We start from the raw sequence: 14,972 nt of genomic DNA on the forward strand, positions 1-14,972 counted from the left end.
TCACGCGAAAGAATTCCGTCCAGAATATACTCTTGCAAAAAAAGGAAAACCGACAAAACCTTTCTAACTTTGCTATTTTTCAATGTAATATTCGAGTGCATTCCAATGAATGCCCTTTCAAATGAATATGTAACGAAAAACTAACGCATTAGCCTATATAGGCCAATATATCGGAAAATGATAATAATTTGTGAACATTTTATTCATTTTTATTGGTATAGGAATTCAGGAATTCACACTCGGAGTCGACCCGGAGTCTGAGTCGGAGTCGGAGTCGTGAAAAAAACTCGTCTGGAGTCGGAGTCGGAGTCGAGCCAAAAATACCTCGACTCCGAAACCCTGATTTGGACACAATCATCATCTCAATTAGTATCAGAGCTCCGATTTGCTCGTTTTTACTCGCGAGTGAAAAGTATCTGGGAGTGAAAGTACTCGAAGAATACGAGTTTTTATAGAAGTATACTCTCAATTCTTTTGTTTTATTTCGGAGCAGTCGCGAATACTCGTGATTTAAAAATAAGAGTGGGAGTGAAAATGCTCAAAATAGAGTAAGAGTTTACTCGAAAAGTAAAATCGAGTGAAAAAGAGGCATGTTGAGGTTGGGGAAGTTAAGGGGGTCATGTTGAGGGGGGTGGGGGAGCAATTGAGGGTGAAGTTGGGGGTGGGGAAGTTGAGGGCTGGGAAGTTGCGAGCGGGGTAGTTGAGTTGGGGGGGGGGGGGGAGTAATTCCACCCTTAACTTGCCCTCCTCAATTTGGCCGCCTTTTCACTCGCGAGTAAAAACGAGCAAGTCTGAAATATGCTTCGCGAGTGACGAGTGAAAATAGAGTATACTCGATTTATTTTTTTACTCGCGAGAGTACTCCCGCTCGAACTCGCTTGAATTTCACTCGCGAGTAGAATTCGAGCTAGTATTTCGGAGCTCTGCTTAGTAACAATGAAAAGCCCAGAAGTCCATCTTTCATAATCAGTTCGCTTATAGAGGAAAATAGATTTCAAATGTAAATGTTCGTTGCAATATAGAAATTATCACATTTTTGTTCAAAAGTTTGGTCTACTGGCTCCGCCAAATATCATCCGATTATCATCCAAAGGTGTAGTTCTAGTTCTTTGCATTGTACCCCAACAACATTAAACATTATATCTGAACTACATTAGCTGTAGTATTTTTTTAAATATATATTTTCCTGTGGACTTACGACTTTTCCGTACTCAAATTTGTACGTTTTGTGGACTTACGGCCTTTTCCAACAAGGGCAAAATCTATAGAAAAACGCGACATTCTACATTTTTTTGCATCAAACGACGTGTTTTGACTTGTACTATCATTCTGTAACAAAAACGCGATTTCCAAAATATTGGACTTACAACCTTTTCGTGCGTAGCAGACGATATGTATGTAGCTGTGAATATTCGCAAAGTACAATAGAAGAGTACGTAGTTTTAGTTTCTGTAAAGAGAGAAATGTATATATGACGAGTAAATTGTATGAACCGAATAGTGCAAAACAAACCATTGGCCATGTCCGATTGACAGCAAAGCAAATTAAAAAAAATCGCCAAATATTGGAGGTAAGTTCGATAAATATGTATGGTTTTGTTAACAAAGCCCAATGTAAATGTTTACTTTTTACTATAGATAACAGCAGCAGCAAAAACAACAGCAACAACAATGTCTCAAATGGTGCAAATGACGACAGAACAATTGGAACAACTCATCAAATCACTGCGAATATCAACAGCCAGTGAAATAAGCAGTGCTGTGGCCGAACTTGCGAACAAATCAAACAGCGCCAGCTGCTCTATGCTAGATTGTCCCTATCGTTATGGTGGCGAACGAGATCGAGAAATTCTTGAAGAATTTATATTCTCCACTAAAACCTATAAAGATGTCCAGAGGATAAGTGATGAAGAAGCCTTGGCAGGATTGCCTTTGTTATTTTATCAAGATGCCAGTATCTGGTGGCAGGGAGTACGTCATCATTTGAAATCATGGAATCAGGCAATAGAATCGCTGCGAGAACATTTTGCTCCCTCCCGACCTGCCTATCAAATTTATTTGGAATTTTTTGAAGACAAACAAGATGACATTATAACTATTGATCGATTTTTAGATAAAAAGCGTGCCATTCTAGCTCAATTGCCCCATGGACGACATAATGAAGAGACTGAATTGGATTTGCTGTATGGTCTATTGCATTTAAAATATCGTAAATTTATTGCACGAAATGATTTCAAAACATTCGATGAATTACTGGAAAGAGGTCGCATAGTGGAATACAATATGCGCGAAGATCCCAAGGAGAAAAAGAAACTCTGTTCATATTGTAAATTTCACGGTCACACAGTGGAGAATTGTCGTAAATTGGAAAAGGATGAATGTAAGTAATATAATAAGTAAGATACACACATAAAAATAAGGACTAGTAGCGTACATTCAAAGTCGATCAGGACAATAAACAATTGTGATTTTTAAAGAAAGGACCAATGAAGCAATTATCTTGGATTTTTTAGGAATATTTCTCAGGAACCAGCAAAGCAATAAAAGGGATTTTTTTTTAAATATATTTTTTTCAATAATCGCGGATTTAAAAAAACATATATTTTCAATAATTGAGGCGTTCAGAGCACACTTCGACTAACTCCATAAAACAAAAAGTTGAGAAAATCAATGATGAAGTGTATATTGTTTTTTAAAATTCCCCTGATAATATGGATTCAAATATATAATGTAGAATGCATAATAGCAGGAATAGCTTTCATCTAACGGTATATAAAATAAAATAAAAAAAATAGTCAGTAATGGTGGAGTTAATCGAAGTGTGCACTGAAAAAAGTAATAAAGTTACGTCTTGAATTTTTTTTTTATTTTTTTATTAATGAAAAACTTAGTTTTATAAACATATATTCAGGTTTTACATACAAATTAATGTTGGCAGTTCGGTTATAAAACAATATTTGTAATTAATTCATGTTAGCTTTATGTTAGCGGCATTCTTCATGGCTAGGTTTACGACGATTCCGACGTATGTAATATACGTCAAAAATATATTTCATATACGTCATAATTTCCTAAAGCCATCTATGGTTTCAACAAAAGCCGAAAGAGCATTGAATGTACACGTTGCGAGCAGAGCTACATTTGAATGTGGAGTTAATCGAAGTGTGCACTGAAAAAAATTGCATATTATTCAGTGGTCAAAAAAAACTTGTTATTTAAAGGTGCTCATCTTTATTATTTAGAAATGATATTATAATCATAAATAGATATGGCTATATCAAAGGCTTTGACACTAAAATCTCAAATTTTTTAAAAAGTGGAGTTAGTCGAAGTGTGCACTGAGCGGCTCAATTGTGGATTTTAAAAAAATATTTTTCAATTATCGTGGAATTAAAAAAAATTATTTTTTTAATAATCGTGAATTTTTTAAGAAATATTTTTTCATTAATCTTGAATTTAAAAAAATATATATTTTTTAGCCGCGGTTTTTATAAAAAATATTTTTCTATAATTTTGGATTTTTAAAAAAATATTTTTTTCAATTTTGATTTTTTCAAAATAATCTGGCTTAATCCCATTTTTGTTGTTTTAATATTTAAAACAACTAATTTATTAGTGGAAAAGGATTGGCATTGTTTGCCAAGGGGTAAGGCAAGGCAGACTAGTTTTGATCCTCGCCACAGGATCTCATCAGTTCCCTTATTTTTTGTTTGTGGAAGTTATTTTTCAATAACTTCTTCAACAAAAAATTTTTATACCCAAACATAAATTGTCAGCTCGAAGTATAAAGATGAAGCAAGAAAAAACATCAATGAGAAGTTTTTCTTTGGCAACCTCACACAACCCCGACGAAAGTGCTTGCAAAACACAAAAATTATTTGTGTCAATAATTTTTTATTTTTTAAATATTTTTCAATAATCGTGAATTTTTTAAAACATATTTTTTTAACCGTGGTTTTAATAAAAATATTTTTTCAATAATTTTTTATTTTTTTAATATTATTTCAATAATCGTGGATTTTTAAACAATCTAGTTCCAATAACCGTAGTTTTCATAAAAATATTTTTAAAATAATTCTTGATTTTTTAAAAAGCATTATTGCAATAATTGCGATTTTTTTTTTAATTCTTTCACTTTTTTTCATATTTTCTTCAATAATTGCAGATTTAAAAAAAAACATTTTCTTCCATAATTATGGATTCAAAAAATATTATTTCAATAATCGTGGATTTTAAAAAAAAAATTTAATAATCGTGGATTTTTAAAAAATATTTTTTAATAATCGTGGATTTTTAAAAAATATTTTTTAATAATCGTGGATTAGGAGGGTTGGCGTTTTTTGTTTGGGATGACGACTTCTATTTTGTTTTTCAAAATAGTCAGGCTTAATCCCATAGTCGTTGTTTTAATATTTTATTAAAACAACTTTAATTTATTAGTGGGAAAAACAATTGGCGATGTTTACCAAGGGGTAAGACAGGGAATACTATAGTTTCAGATCTCGCCACAGATCTTCATCAGTTCCCTTATTTCTTGTTTTTCAACAAGCTAGCTCAAATAGATACGTGTGCAAAGAAACACTCTGATCGAGAATTTCTTTGGCACTACCTAAACTCTAGCAACTTCACTTGAAAACAAAACCAAATACGAACGAACGCATAGCAGTGGGAAAAATTTGGTTTTGTTTGCAAGTGAAGTTGCTAGACTTTAGGTAGTGCCAAAGAAATTCTCGATCAGAGTGTTTCTTTGCGCACGTATCTATTTGAGCTAGCAATTGACACTTGGGTATAAAAAGTTTCTTGTTGAAAAACAAGAAATAAGGGAACTGATGAAGATCTGTGGCGAGATCTGAAACTATAGTATTCCCTGCCTTACCCCTAGGTAAACATCGCCAATTTTTTTTCCCACTAATAAATTAAAGTTGTTTTAATAAAATATTAAAACAACGACTATGGTATTAAGCCTGACTATTTTGAAAAACAAAATAGTAATCGTGAATTTTTAAAAAATATTTTTAATAATTGTGGATTTAAAAAAAATATATATTTTTTAATAATCTTTGAATTTTAATAAAATTTTTTTTTAATAATCGTGATTTAAAAAAATGTTCTTTAACAATCGTGGATTTAAAAAAAATGTTCTTTAACAATCGTGGATTTTTTAAAGCATTTTTTCAACAATCGTGGCTTTTTAAAAAATATATTATTTTAATAACACTGTGCGACAAAAAAAATGACAAGGAAAACTGAGCAGATTATGAAAATAGAGCTAAAAATATGAGGCACGTGTATCGCCGTTTTTAATGTTTAGATCGGGAAGTAACCTACATACAGGTGGGCAAGCTCCGCCCATTTTTAGTTTTTTTTTTAATATTCGAGTTATGATATCTGTTAATCCTTGCATTTTGTCTTTAGCAACTTTACTTAGGAGGATGTGCTGATTTTTTTATTAAAAACATTATCCCCATAAAATGTTACTGTAGGTCTCTGAATACAACAAATCTGTAAATCTTATATAATCGCCAATATTCTCTGTCAATTTCACTATAGGTCACCAAAGAAATAAAATCTCTATTTACATTATATATCATAAAAACATCCGTATCAATTTTAACGAAAAACACGAAAATATTTCCCATTTTTATACCCTCAGCATTTATGCTAACGAGGGTATATACACTTTCATACGGGCAAAATGTGCCTCATCGAAATAATGGTTTTAGACCCCAAGTATGTTTGGACGAAATGTGTTTCAGACAATTTGGAGTCGATTGAGCAATGTCCGTCCGTCTGTCTGTCTGTCTGGCTGGCTGGAGCGCACGATAACTCTCGAACGGGTCAACCGATTCGATCCAAAATTTGGCTTTCGTAATATTTTGTCCAAACTTAGTTTAAGTTCGAAGATGGGATATACCCGTCCAATCCTTCCGGTACATCCCCCACAAAAGTTCATAAATGTTTGGAAAATTTGTGCGCACGATAACTCTTGTAGGAAGTAACCGATTTGATCCATACTTTGCACATCGTGAAATTTCTACTAAGCTTAGATGAGGTTCTAAAATGGACTCAATTGGTCCACTTCTTCGGGTACCTCCCACACAAAATTTCGGATAAGTTCAGATTAGGACCTGCTCTCGAATCGCTTTGGTTTTTGTTGCAACAACTTGTATTCATTGTTTTCAATACGACGGTACAAGTTCCATCAGGGGCAAGTCCATACTTCCTGAGAAAATAGCCTGAAAGATGCAAAAAGCCCGTGTGTAGTGGATGGAGCGCAAGATAACTCTAGAACGGATCTGCCGATTCGGTCCAAAATTTGGCCTTCGTAATATTTTGTCCAAACATAGTTTAAATTCGAAAATAAGCCATATCGGTCCACTCCTTCGGGTACCTCCCCCACAAAAATTCAAAAATGTTCGGAAAAATTGAGCGCACGATGAATCTTGAAGGAAGTGACCGATGTAATCCATACTTTACACATCCTAATATATCTATCAGATACAGATCATGTTCGAATATGGACTATATTTGTCTACTCCTTCTGGTACCTCTCACACACAATTTCGGATAAGTTCACTTTAAGGCCTGCTCTCGAATCACTTTGATTTTTGTTGAAGCGATTTGCATTCGCTACCACCATTGCTACTGTAAAAGTTTTTTCAGGGGCAAGTCCATATTTCTTAGGAAAACAGCCCGAAAGGTTCAAAAAATCCCTATGTCACCATATGTGGCGGTCGGAGAGCACGATAACTCTCGAACGGTTCAACCGATTTGGTCCAACATTTGGTCTTCGTCATATTATATCCAAACTTAGTTTCATGGGGCAATACCGGTCCACAACTTCTGGTACTTTTCCCCAATATTTAAAATAAATTCACTAAAATGCTAGGACGATATCACTTGAATGGGGAAACCAATTTGGTCCAAACTTTGGATCTCCTAATATTTTGTCAAAATTTAGTTTAACTTCTAAAATAGCCCATATCGGTCCTCCCTAAGGGTACCTCCCCTACAAAGTATCAACATTTGTGTCTTAGTGCAGTTAATTCCTAATCCATTTTGGTCGGCAAGTTCAAATGTCCAAAATGGGCCACAAAATTCTGAAGAGACCTTAAATACATTCGCTATGTCCGTATGTGAGAGTTTTACTTCACATTGGCTGAGGGTATATATCTGTCGGCAAATCCGACTGACACTTTTTTACTTGTTTTATGACATTTTCCCCTTCTTTTTTCGAGTCGTTATATGAAAGTAACATGCAACTTAGCTCTAGATGAAAAGTGTCAAAAGAACAAAAATTCTGCACAAAATTTCGCTATGAGTTTCAGAATAAACCATATATCTATGAACAATAGTTTTTAAGAAAAATACATTACAAATTTATATATTATAGGGTGAAAGTATTTGTTGAAATTTTGTACTGTTAATTTTGCATGATTCCGTATTGAGTCAAAATCTCCCAAAATCCTTCACTTTTTGAGGATATTGTTAAAAGAAGAAATGCTCCAAATCAAATTTCATTATGAGTATCTGAGCAAACATATTATTTACACATGCAATAAAACTCCCTGAAGATGGAATTCAAAGAATTTCGAAGTATTTGGAAAATAAAAAAAAAAAAGACCTCAAGCTCGAAAACTCTTTCATTTAATTTTGGTGAATATATATTTGAAAAATATATAAAAATTGCCTAATGTTAGTACTTTTTTACCTAATCAATTTTTCAATAATCGTGTATTATTTAAAAAGATTTTTTCAATAATCGTGAATCTTTTCAGAAATAGTTTTTCAATAATCGTGAATCTTTTTAAAAATATATTTTAACTAATCTTTCTCAATAAATATATTTTTTCAATAACCGTGGATTTTTTAAAATATATTTTTTTAACAATCGTTGATCTTTTTAAAAATATTTTTTTCGATTTTTTCTATAATCGTGGATTTTTTAAAAAATATTTTTCAATATTATTGGATTTTTCAAATCTTGGATTTTTTAAAAAATATTTTTCAATAATATTTGATTTTTCAAATCGTGGATTTTTTATAAAATATTTTTCAATATTATTGGATTTTTCAAATCTTGGATTTTTTAAAAAATATTTTTCAATAATATTTGATTTTTCAAATCGTGGATTTTTTAAAAAATATTTTTCAATAATTGTGGATTTAAAAAATATTTTTTCAATAATCGTCGATTTTTTCAAAAAATATTTTTTCAATAATCGTAGATTTTTTTCAAAAAATATTTTTTCAATAATCGTCGATTTTTTCAAAAAATATTTTTTCAATAATCGTGGATCTTTTAAAAAATGATCTTTCAATAATCGTGGATTGTTTAAAAATTATTTTTTCAATAATCGTTGATTTTTTAAAAAAGATTCTTCAATAATCGTGCATTTTTTAAAAAAAATATTTTTTTAGTAATCGTGAATCTTTTTGTTTTCAATAATCGTGGAGTTTTAAAAAATTTAGAAATCGTGGATTTTATTAATTAATTCTCTTTCGTGTTGACGTGTATTACCAAAGAGACACATTGAAAAATTAGGAGTCGAAATCCCACGCATCTAACCATTATGCTACGTTTCACGGTTTTTTTTCCAAAACAAAATTTTCCATAATCGCGAATTTTTTAAAAAAAAAAAAGATTTTTTCAATAATCGTGGATTTTTTAAAACTGATTTTTTCAATAATCCAGTATTAAAAAAATATAATTTTAATAATTTTAAATTTAATATATATTTTTTTAATAATTGTGGATTTTTTAAAAATATTTGGATTTTTTATTTTTTTTTTCAAAAATAGTGGATTTTGTAAAAACTATTTTTTCAATATTCGTGGATTTTTTATTTTTTTTTTCAAAAATAGTGGATTTAGTAAATGATATTTTTTCAATAATCCAGCTTTTTTAATTTGTGTGCAATAATCGTGGATTTTTTAGAAATTAATTTTTCGATAAACTAGGATGTAAATAAATATTTTTCCTGAATCGTGGAGTTTGTTTTAAATGTTTTTTTTTTTTTTAATTATCGTGGGTTTTTTAAACGTACTTTTTAATTTTCGTAGCTTTTTTTTTAAAAATAAATTTCAATAATCGGGAATTTTTTAACGAATATTTCTCAAGGACCAGCAATAAATATTCATATTTTTTAATGTATTTAATTAGTATTATTATTACTAAATATTAATATTATTTTTCTAATTTCAGATGATGCCGTGCGCTAATGAAACTACCATATACATACATATTTACACTATTAATGTACAAAAATCCTGGGATAAAGTGAAAATTTGTATGTGTTTTATACCGCTTAGTCTAAATGTTAATTAATAAATATGTATGTTTCATTTTAAAGCAAAGCCTTTAAATAGATTAAGTTTAAACGTTATCACAGCAAAAAAAATTTGGAAGTAGTGCAATTCTGAGTTATGATTTCACTACATTTTTTGATGCAGTCCACACTGTGGACTGCACTCCGTTCGATACAGTTTAGAAGTACTTGCTTGAAGATCCCTAGAAGCAAACGCCTATTTGTTGATACCTACAAAAGATGTCTCAGTCATTTTCCACACAAAAGATTGTCTATAGATTCCTCCATAGCACCACGAGAAGTATATTATATGCCAAGACTTAATAACACCTTGGAACCTATTCAAAATTTCGTCAACTTGGAACACTATGGCCCGTTTTTTGACAGTTTATTTGCTTTGTACTTATTTTCTTCTGTTTTAGAACCTCTGCTATGTCGAAGATTGACCTTGAACCCTATTCAAAATTTCGTCAATTTGGGACACTATGACCCGTTTTTTTGCCAGTTTATTTGCTTTGTACTTATTTTCTTCTGTTTTAGAACCTCTCCTATGTTGAAGATTGAAAAAATATACATAGCGATTATGAATGTTCACGCAGGGAGCTGCTCACAAATGAGCTTCAGATCACCTTTCACTTCTCGAGCTATTATAATTGAGAAGGGAGGAGCTAAAAAAGTGAAAAGTGAACAAGGGATCACAAGTTGGTACATTGAAAATAATGTCGCAACTTGTCATTTTATGAAGAAATAATTTTGCAATCATTAAATTCTTCATTTTTGTATAAATAATAAATAAATTTGAAATTAAATTAATATTTCTTACAAGAAAAATGTCAGTTATCAACAACACATTGCAAAAATAATTAAATTACTAGAGATCTTTGCATTGGTTCAAATGAGGTCGTGAAAGAACCGATTTTCAGCATTGAACGAATTCCAGGAATGGTAAATACATACAATTCGTGAAGCATCCGATCTTTCTTCAGCATTGGAATCAATTCTATGAATGCTAAATACAATTCGCGAAACATCGGGTCCTTCTCAACAATCAAAAACTGTCTTGCAGTGTAACAATTCAATCAACGACTACAGCAAAACATGAGGCTAAGTTGCTAATATTTCACAAAGATGGTTCCTATCTACGAAGAACGTAAAATGTCAAAATACAAGCAAATAGGTAAGAAGATGTGTCTGAAATCTTTTAAATATGTCATATCAACGGATGCCATCTATCCCCTGAAAGCTCAATATACCAATTTGCAGAAAAATCTATTGAAAAATTAATCTCAAATGTATAAACGGTCGCAACTTTTACATGAGCGCTATAGGAAACCGCGGGTCCATGTGGCTCATATTAAGCCCCATACTACTCACTAATATAAGAAATATTTGTGCAAAATTTTGGTAAACCACGTCCTTTACATAATAAGTTATTAGTTAAGTTCCGCTATATTTCTCATATTTCGCACTGTGTGCGGGTATGTTCTCATCTGTTTTGTTCGAAAAAAAGTTTTACAACAGGGGGCGTATGATGTGCTTTTGCCATTTGAGTGATTTACTGAAGTCAGATGTCATATACACCTTACCGAACGAATAAAACGTTGACGTTTTTCCAAAATAAGTTCTTTGCCCATTCCGACCCCTGAATATTATCCGACCATCACTAAAAGCGATAGGCTTCTTTTCCTCCGGGATCCCCATCAACAACCAAAAATTGGTGACGATCCGATTTAAATTGCGACCAGTAGCGTGATTACAATAAAAATGGAAAAATTGGATGTATTACAGAATATAGCGATATCTCCGTTGCTTGACCGCCTACGCAAACCTACTTTGCATCATTGTAAAGATTTGATTTTGTACGTTCATAGACTGGCTTTTCTTTTGGAAGGTTCCCAACCAAAGCTGTGATATTCGTCATTGCAGTTAAAATCGCAAAAATGAAAAGTTGGGTTGAATTGGCGACATCGTTAGAAAGGTGATATTTTCTACTTTCATTAGCAGGTTTTGCTTTTAGTATACCCCTTATGGAAACTGAGATATTTGCTTTGGAAAAAAACGTTGACTTTTTCTCCAAATAAGTTTTTTGTCCATTCCGAACCCTTAATTTTATCCGATCATCACCAACACCAAAAATTTGGTGACGATCCGATCAAAATTGGACCTGTAGAGTGATTACAAGGTTTAGATAGACAGATCGACTCAGCTCGTTGAGACATTCATTTTGATATATATAAGTATAGGTCTACGACCATTATTTCGATGCGTTACAAACTTTTTGGCCAAAACCAACTTATAATACCCTCCCCACAAAGTGGTGTTGGGTATTATAAAAAAGTATGTTACAGCGTTTTAGAAAAAAATTACTTTCTAGTTTTTAGTGCATCTATAAATAAAAAATTGTAATTAAATTTTTTAAATTTTTTTATTTAATTTTATTGTAGCATGGCCGTTTTATATAGCAACGTCCCCACAATTTATCTCAAAAATTGTATTTATCCAAGTCAAGAATCAAAGTTTGTGTGCAATTTTAACGAATGTTATATAATTCCATTTTTTGATGCATAAGCTATAAATATTGTTTTTACTGTCCAACACAACAATGTAACTTTAACAAAAGCTTTGTATATTTTAGAATATTTAGTACATACTTTCATATATAACCAGATTTAACCAGATTTAACAAACCCATTCGATTTCAATTTGGTATACATCAAATAAATCCTCATAAAGAAGGTTAACCCAGCAAAAAGCTAAAATATAAACAGGCTATAGGTTAGATAAAGAAATGTACATAGTCGAAACTATCTAATTCAACAACCAAAAAGCATGTCATAACTGTTTTCAAATATAATATAGCCAGAACAAAAACCACCTAAAGCAAAACCCTTTAAAAAGTCTAAACAAGCTTTTAAATCAGAGCCTCCACGGTGCTCTTGAATCAAATTTAAATGGAAGGTGCTTACACCTGGGAAGTTTTTGCGGATTCTGAAACTACAATGTTTATAGATGAGAAAAATCTAAACAAAAAAGAAAAAAATCGCCGGAGCGCTTTTTAAATAAATCGCGATTCAAGTTGACATTTTTAGGGGTTGTTTAGGTTCTCACGATTTTGCTTAGAAACCGCAAGTCCTATCAAAATGAGACTGAAGAATATGTTGTAGCTGATGATAATTCTCTACAAGACTGACCTTTACGGTATTTACGGTAGGTTTTACCATTTTTGAGATATTGAAGTTCAAATTGGGACAATGCAGTGACAGTATCGCCCCCTTATAAAACAATGTCATGAAGGGTGCGACTTAACTAACTTTTAATGAAAACCGCGTACACAGGGGAAGTTTTTGTGAATTCTGAAACAGCAATGTTCACAGATGAGAAAAATCCAAAAACAAGAAAAAATCGCTGTAGGGATTTTTAAATAAATCGCGGTCAAAATTCACATTTTTAGGTGTTTTTTAGGTTTTCACGATTTTGCTTGGAAACCGCAAGTCCAATCGAAATGGAGCTAAAGAAAATATTGTAGCTATAAAAATTCTCTACAGGATTGTCGTTTATGATTTGTTCTCAGGCTGTACCATTTTTGAGATAAGGAAGCTCAAATTACATTTTTATGTTTTTTGTTAGGGTTTCGCGATTTTGCTTGAATACGGCAAGTCTTACCGGCAGGGGACCTGAAAAAATCTTAAAGCTGTGAAAATTCTCTACAAGACTAGCTTATGTAATTTTTTCTAGGTTGTACCACTTTTTTAGATATATAAGTTTAAGAAATTGCAGTCATAACATTGTTTTATAAGGAGACGATACAGAATTGAATTTTAATTGTCCTAATTTCAACTTCCATATCTCAAAAGTTGTAACACCTACGAAAATGTCATTAAGATCAATCTTGTAGAGAATTTTGATAGCTACAACATTTTTCTTATTCCCATTTTGATAGGGCTTGTTGTTTCCAAGCAAAATCGCAAAAACCTTAACAACCCCTAAAAATGTCAACTTGAATCGCGATTTATTTAAAAAGCGCTCCGGCGTTTTTTTTTGTTTTTTTATTTTTCTCATCTATGAACATTGTAGTTTCAGAATCCGCAAAAACTTCCCAGGTGTAAGCACCTTCCATTTAAATTTGATTCAAGAGCATCGTGCCTCATTTTACTCCTCAGATAAAAAATACGAAAAAATCCTCCCCTGAATGTTTCCCATAAAAGCAAACGTTAGGTATTTTTTGTGAATTTTTAGGGTCAATGTAACGATGTAGTGGAAATAAAATAAAGATTGTATTGAATCGTGTTTAATTTTTTACAAAAGTTTTAGTAGAACTTTAATTTTTCTGATATGTCAGATTTGTCAGACACGTCAGGTTTGTCAGATAGGTCAGATATGTCAGATTTGTCAGATATGATATGTCAGACATGTCAGATTTGTCAGAATTGTCAGATATGCCAGACATGTCAGATATGTCAAATATGTCAGATATGTCATATATATCAGACATGTCAGTTATGTCAGATTTTTAAGATTTGTCAGATATGTCATATTTGTCATATATGTCAGATTTGTCAAATATGTCAGATATGTTAAATATGTTATATATGTTAGATATGTCATATTTGTCTGATCTGTCAGATATGCCAAATATGTCAGACTTTTTGGATATGTAAGATATGTCAGAAATGTGAGATATATCAGAAATGTCAGACATGTAAGGTATGTCAGATTTGTCAGATATGTCAGATATGTCAGATATGTCAGATTTGTCAGATATGTCAGAAATTTCAGACATGTCAGTAATGTCAGATATGTCACACATGTCAATTACTTCAGATATGTCTGATATGTGTCAGATATGTCATGTGTTTCAGATTTGTCAGATATGCCAGATATTTCAGGTATGTCAGATAGGTCAGATATGAGAGATATGTCAGATATGTCAGATATGTCAGAAATGTCAGATATGTCAGATATGTCAGAAATGTCAGATATGTCAGATTTGCCAGATATGTCAGATATGTCAGATTTGTCAGATATGTCAGATATGTCAGATATATCAGATATGTCAGATATGTCAGATTTCAATAAAGATAAAATAAATGTCAGATTTGTCAGATATGTCAGTTTATTTGGGAATCGTGATGATGGGGGAAGGATAATTGGTTTGAACAAAAAAAAAAAAAAAAAAAACAAAAAAATAATAATAAATAAATAAATAAAAAATGTATTTAATATTATTATTATTACTATTATTATTATTATTATTATTATTATTATTATTATTATTATTATTATTATTATTATTATTATTCAAATTCGCCTTTAATGTGAATATTAAAAAATAATATGCCCTCATAAAATTTAAAAATTGCACAATTTTTTGTTTAGTACGAGTGCAGAAATATCAACATGTGGTGCCAAACGTGGTAATATTTGCAATATAAAAACATAATTATGGAAGTAAAAATAAATAAAAATATGTCAGGTATGTCAGATTTGTCAGATATGCCAAATTCGTCGGAGATGTCAGATTTGTCAGATATGTCAGATTTGTTAGATATGTCAGATATATCAGATATGTCAGTCATGTCAGATTTGTCAGATGTGTCAAATATGTCATATATACCAGACATGTGAGATTTGTCAGAAATGTCCACTTTAGAGGTGTTTGCTTTTC

At 31.5% G+C, this 14,972-nt stretch overlaps 1 protein-coding gene across 1 annotated transcript; it reads left to right on the forward strand.

The window, feature by feature from the left end:
- Positions 1–1,485: 1,485 nt before the first annotated feature.
- LOC141400697 (activity-regulated cytoskeleton associated protein 1-like) lies at positions 1,486–12,059 on the forward strand. The gene is made up of 3 exons (XM_073980077.1): positions 1,486–1,570; positions 1,638–2,379; positions 9,205–12,059. Exons 2-3 carry the CDS (start codon positions 1,671–1,673, stop codon positions 9,219–9,221), a joined length of 726 nt encoding a protein of 241 aa, XP_073836178.1. The 5' UTR covers positions 1,486–1,570; positions 1,638–1,670; the 3' UTR covers positions 9,222–12,059.
- The last annotated feature ends 2,913 nt before the right edge of the window (positions 12,060–14,972 follow it).

The sequence above is a fragment of the Musca autumnalis genome, unplaced genomic scaffold (assembly GCF_047663935.1).
Source record: "Musca autumnalis isolate F117 unplaced genomic scaffold, ASM4766393v1 scaffold_4, whole genome shotgun sequence".
In the NCBI taxonomy this organism is placed as follows: Eukaryota; Metazoa; Arthropoda; class Insecta; order Diptera; family Muscidae; genus Musca; species Musca autumnalis.

Bases quoted from the DNA above. Each gene is read 5' to 3' on its own strand.
- LOC141400697 (XM_073980077.1), top strand. From the start codon at position 1,671: ATGTCTCAAATGGTGCAAATGACGACAGAACAATTGGAACAACTCATC.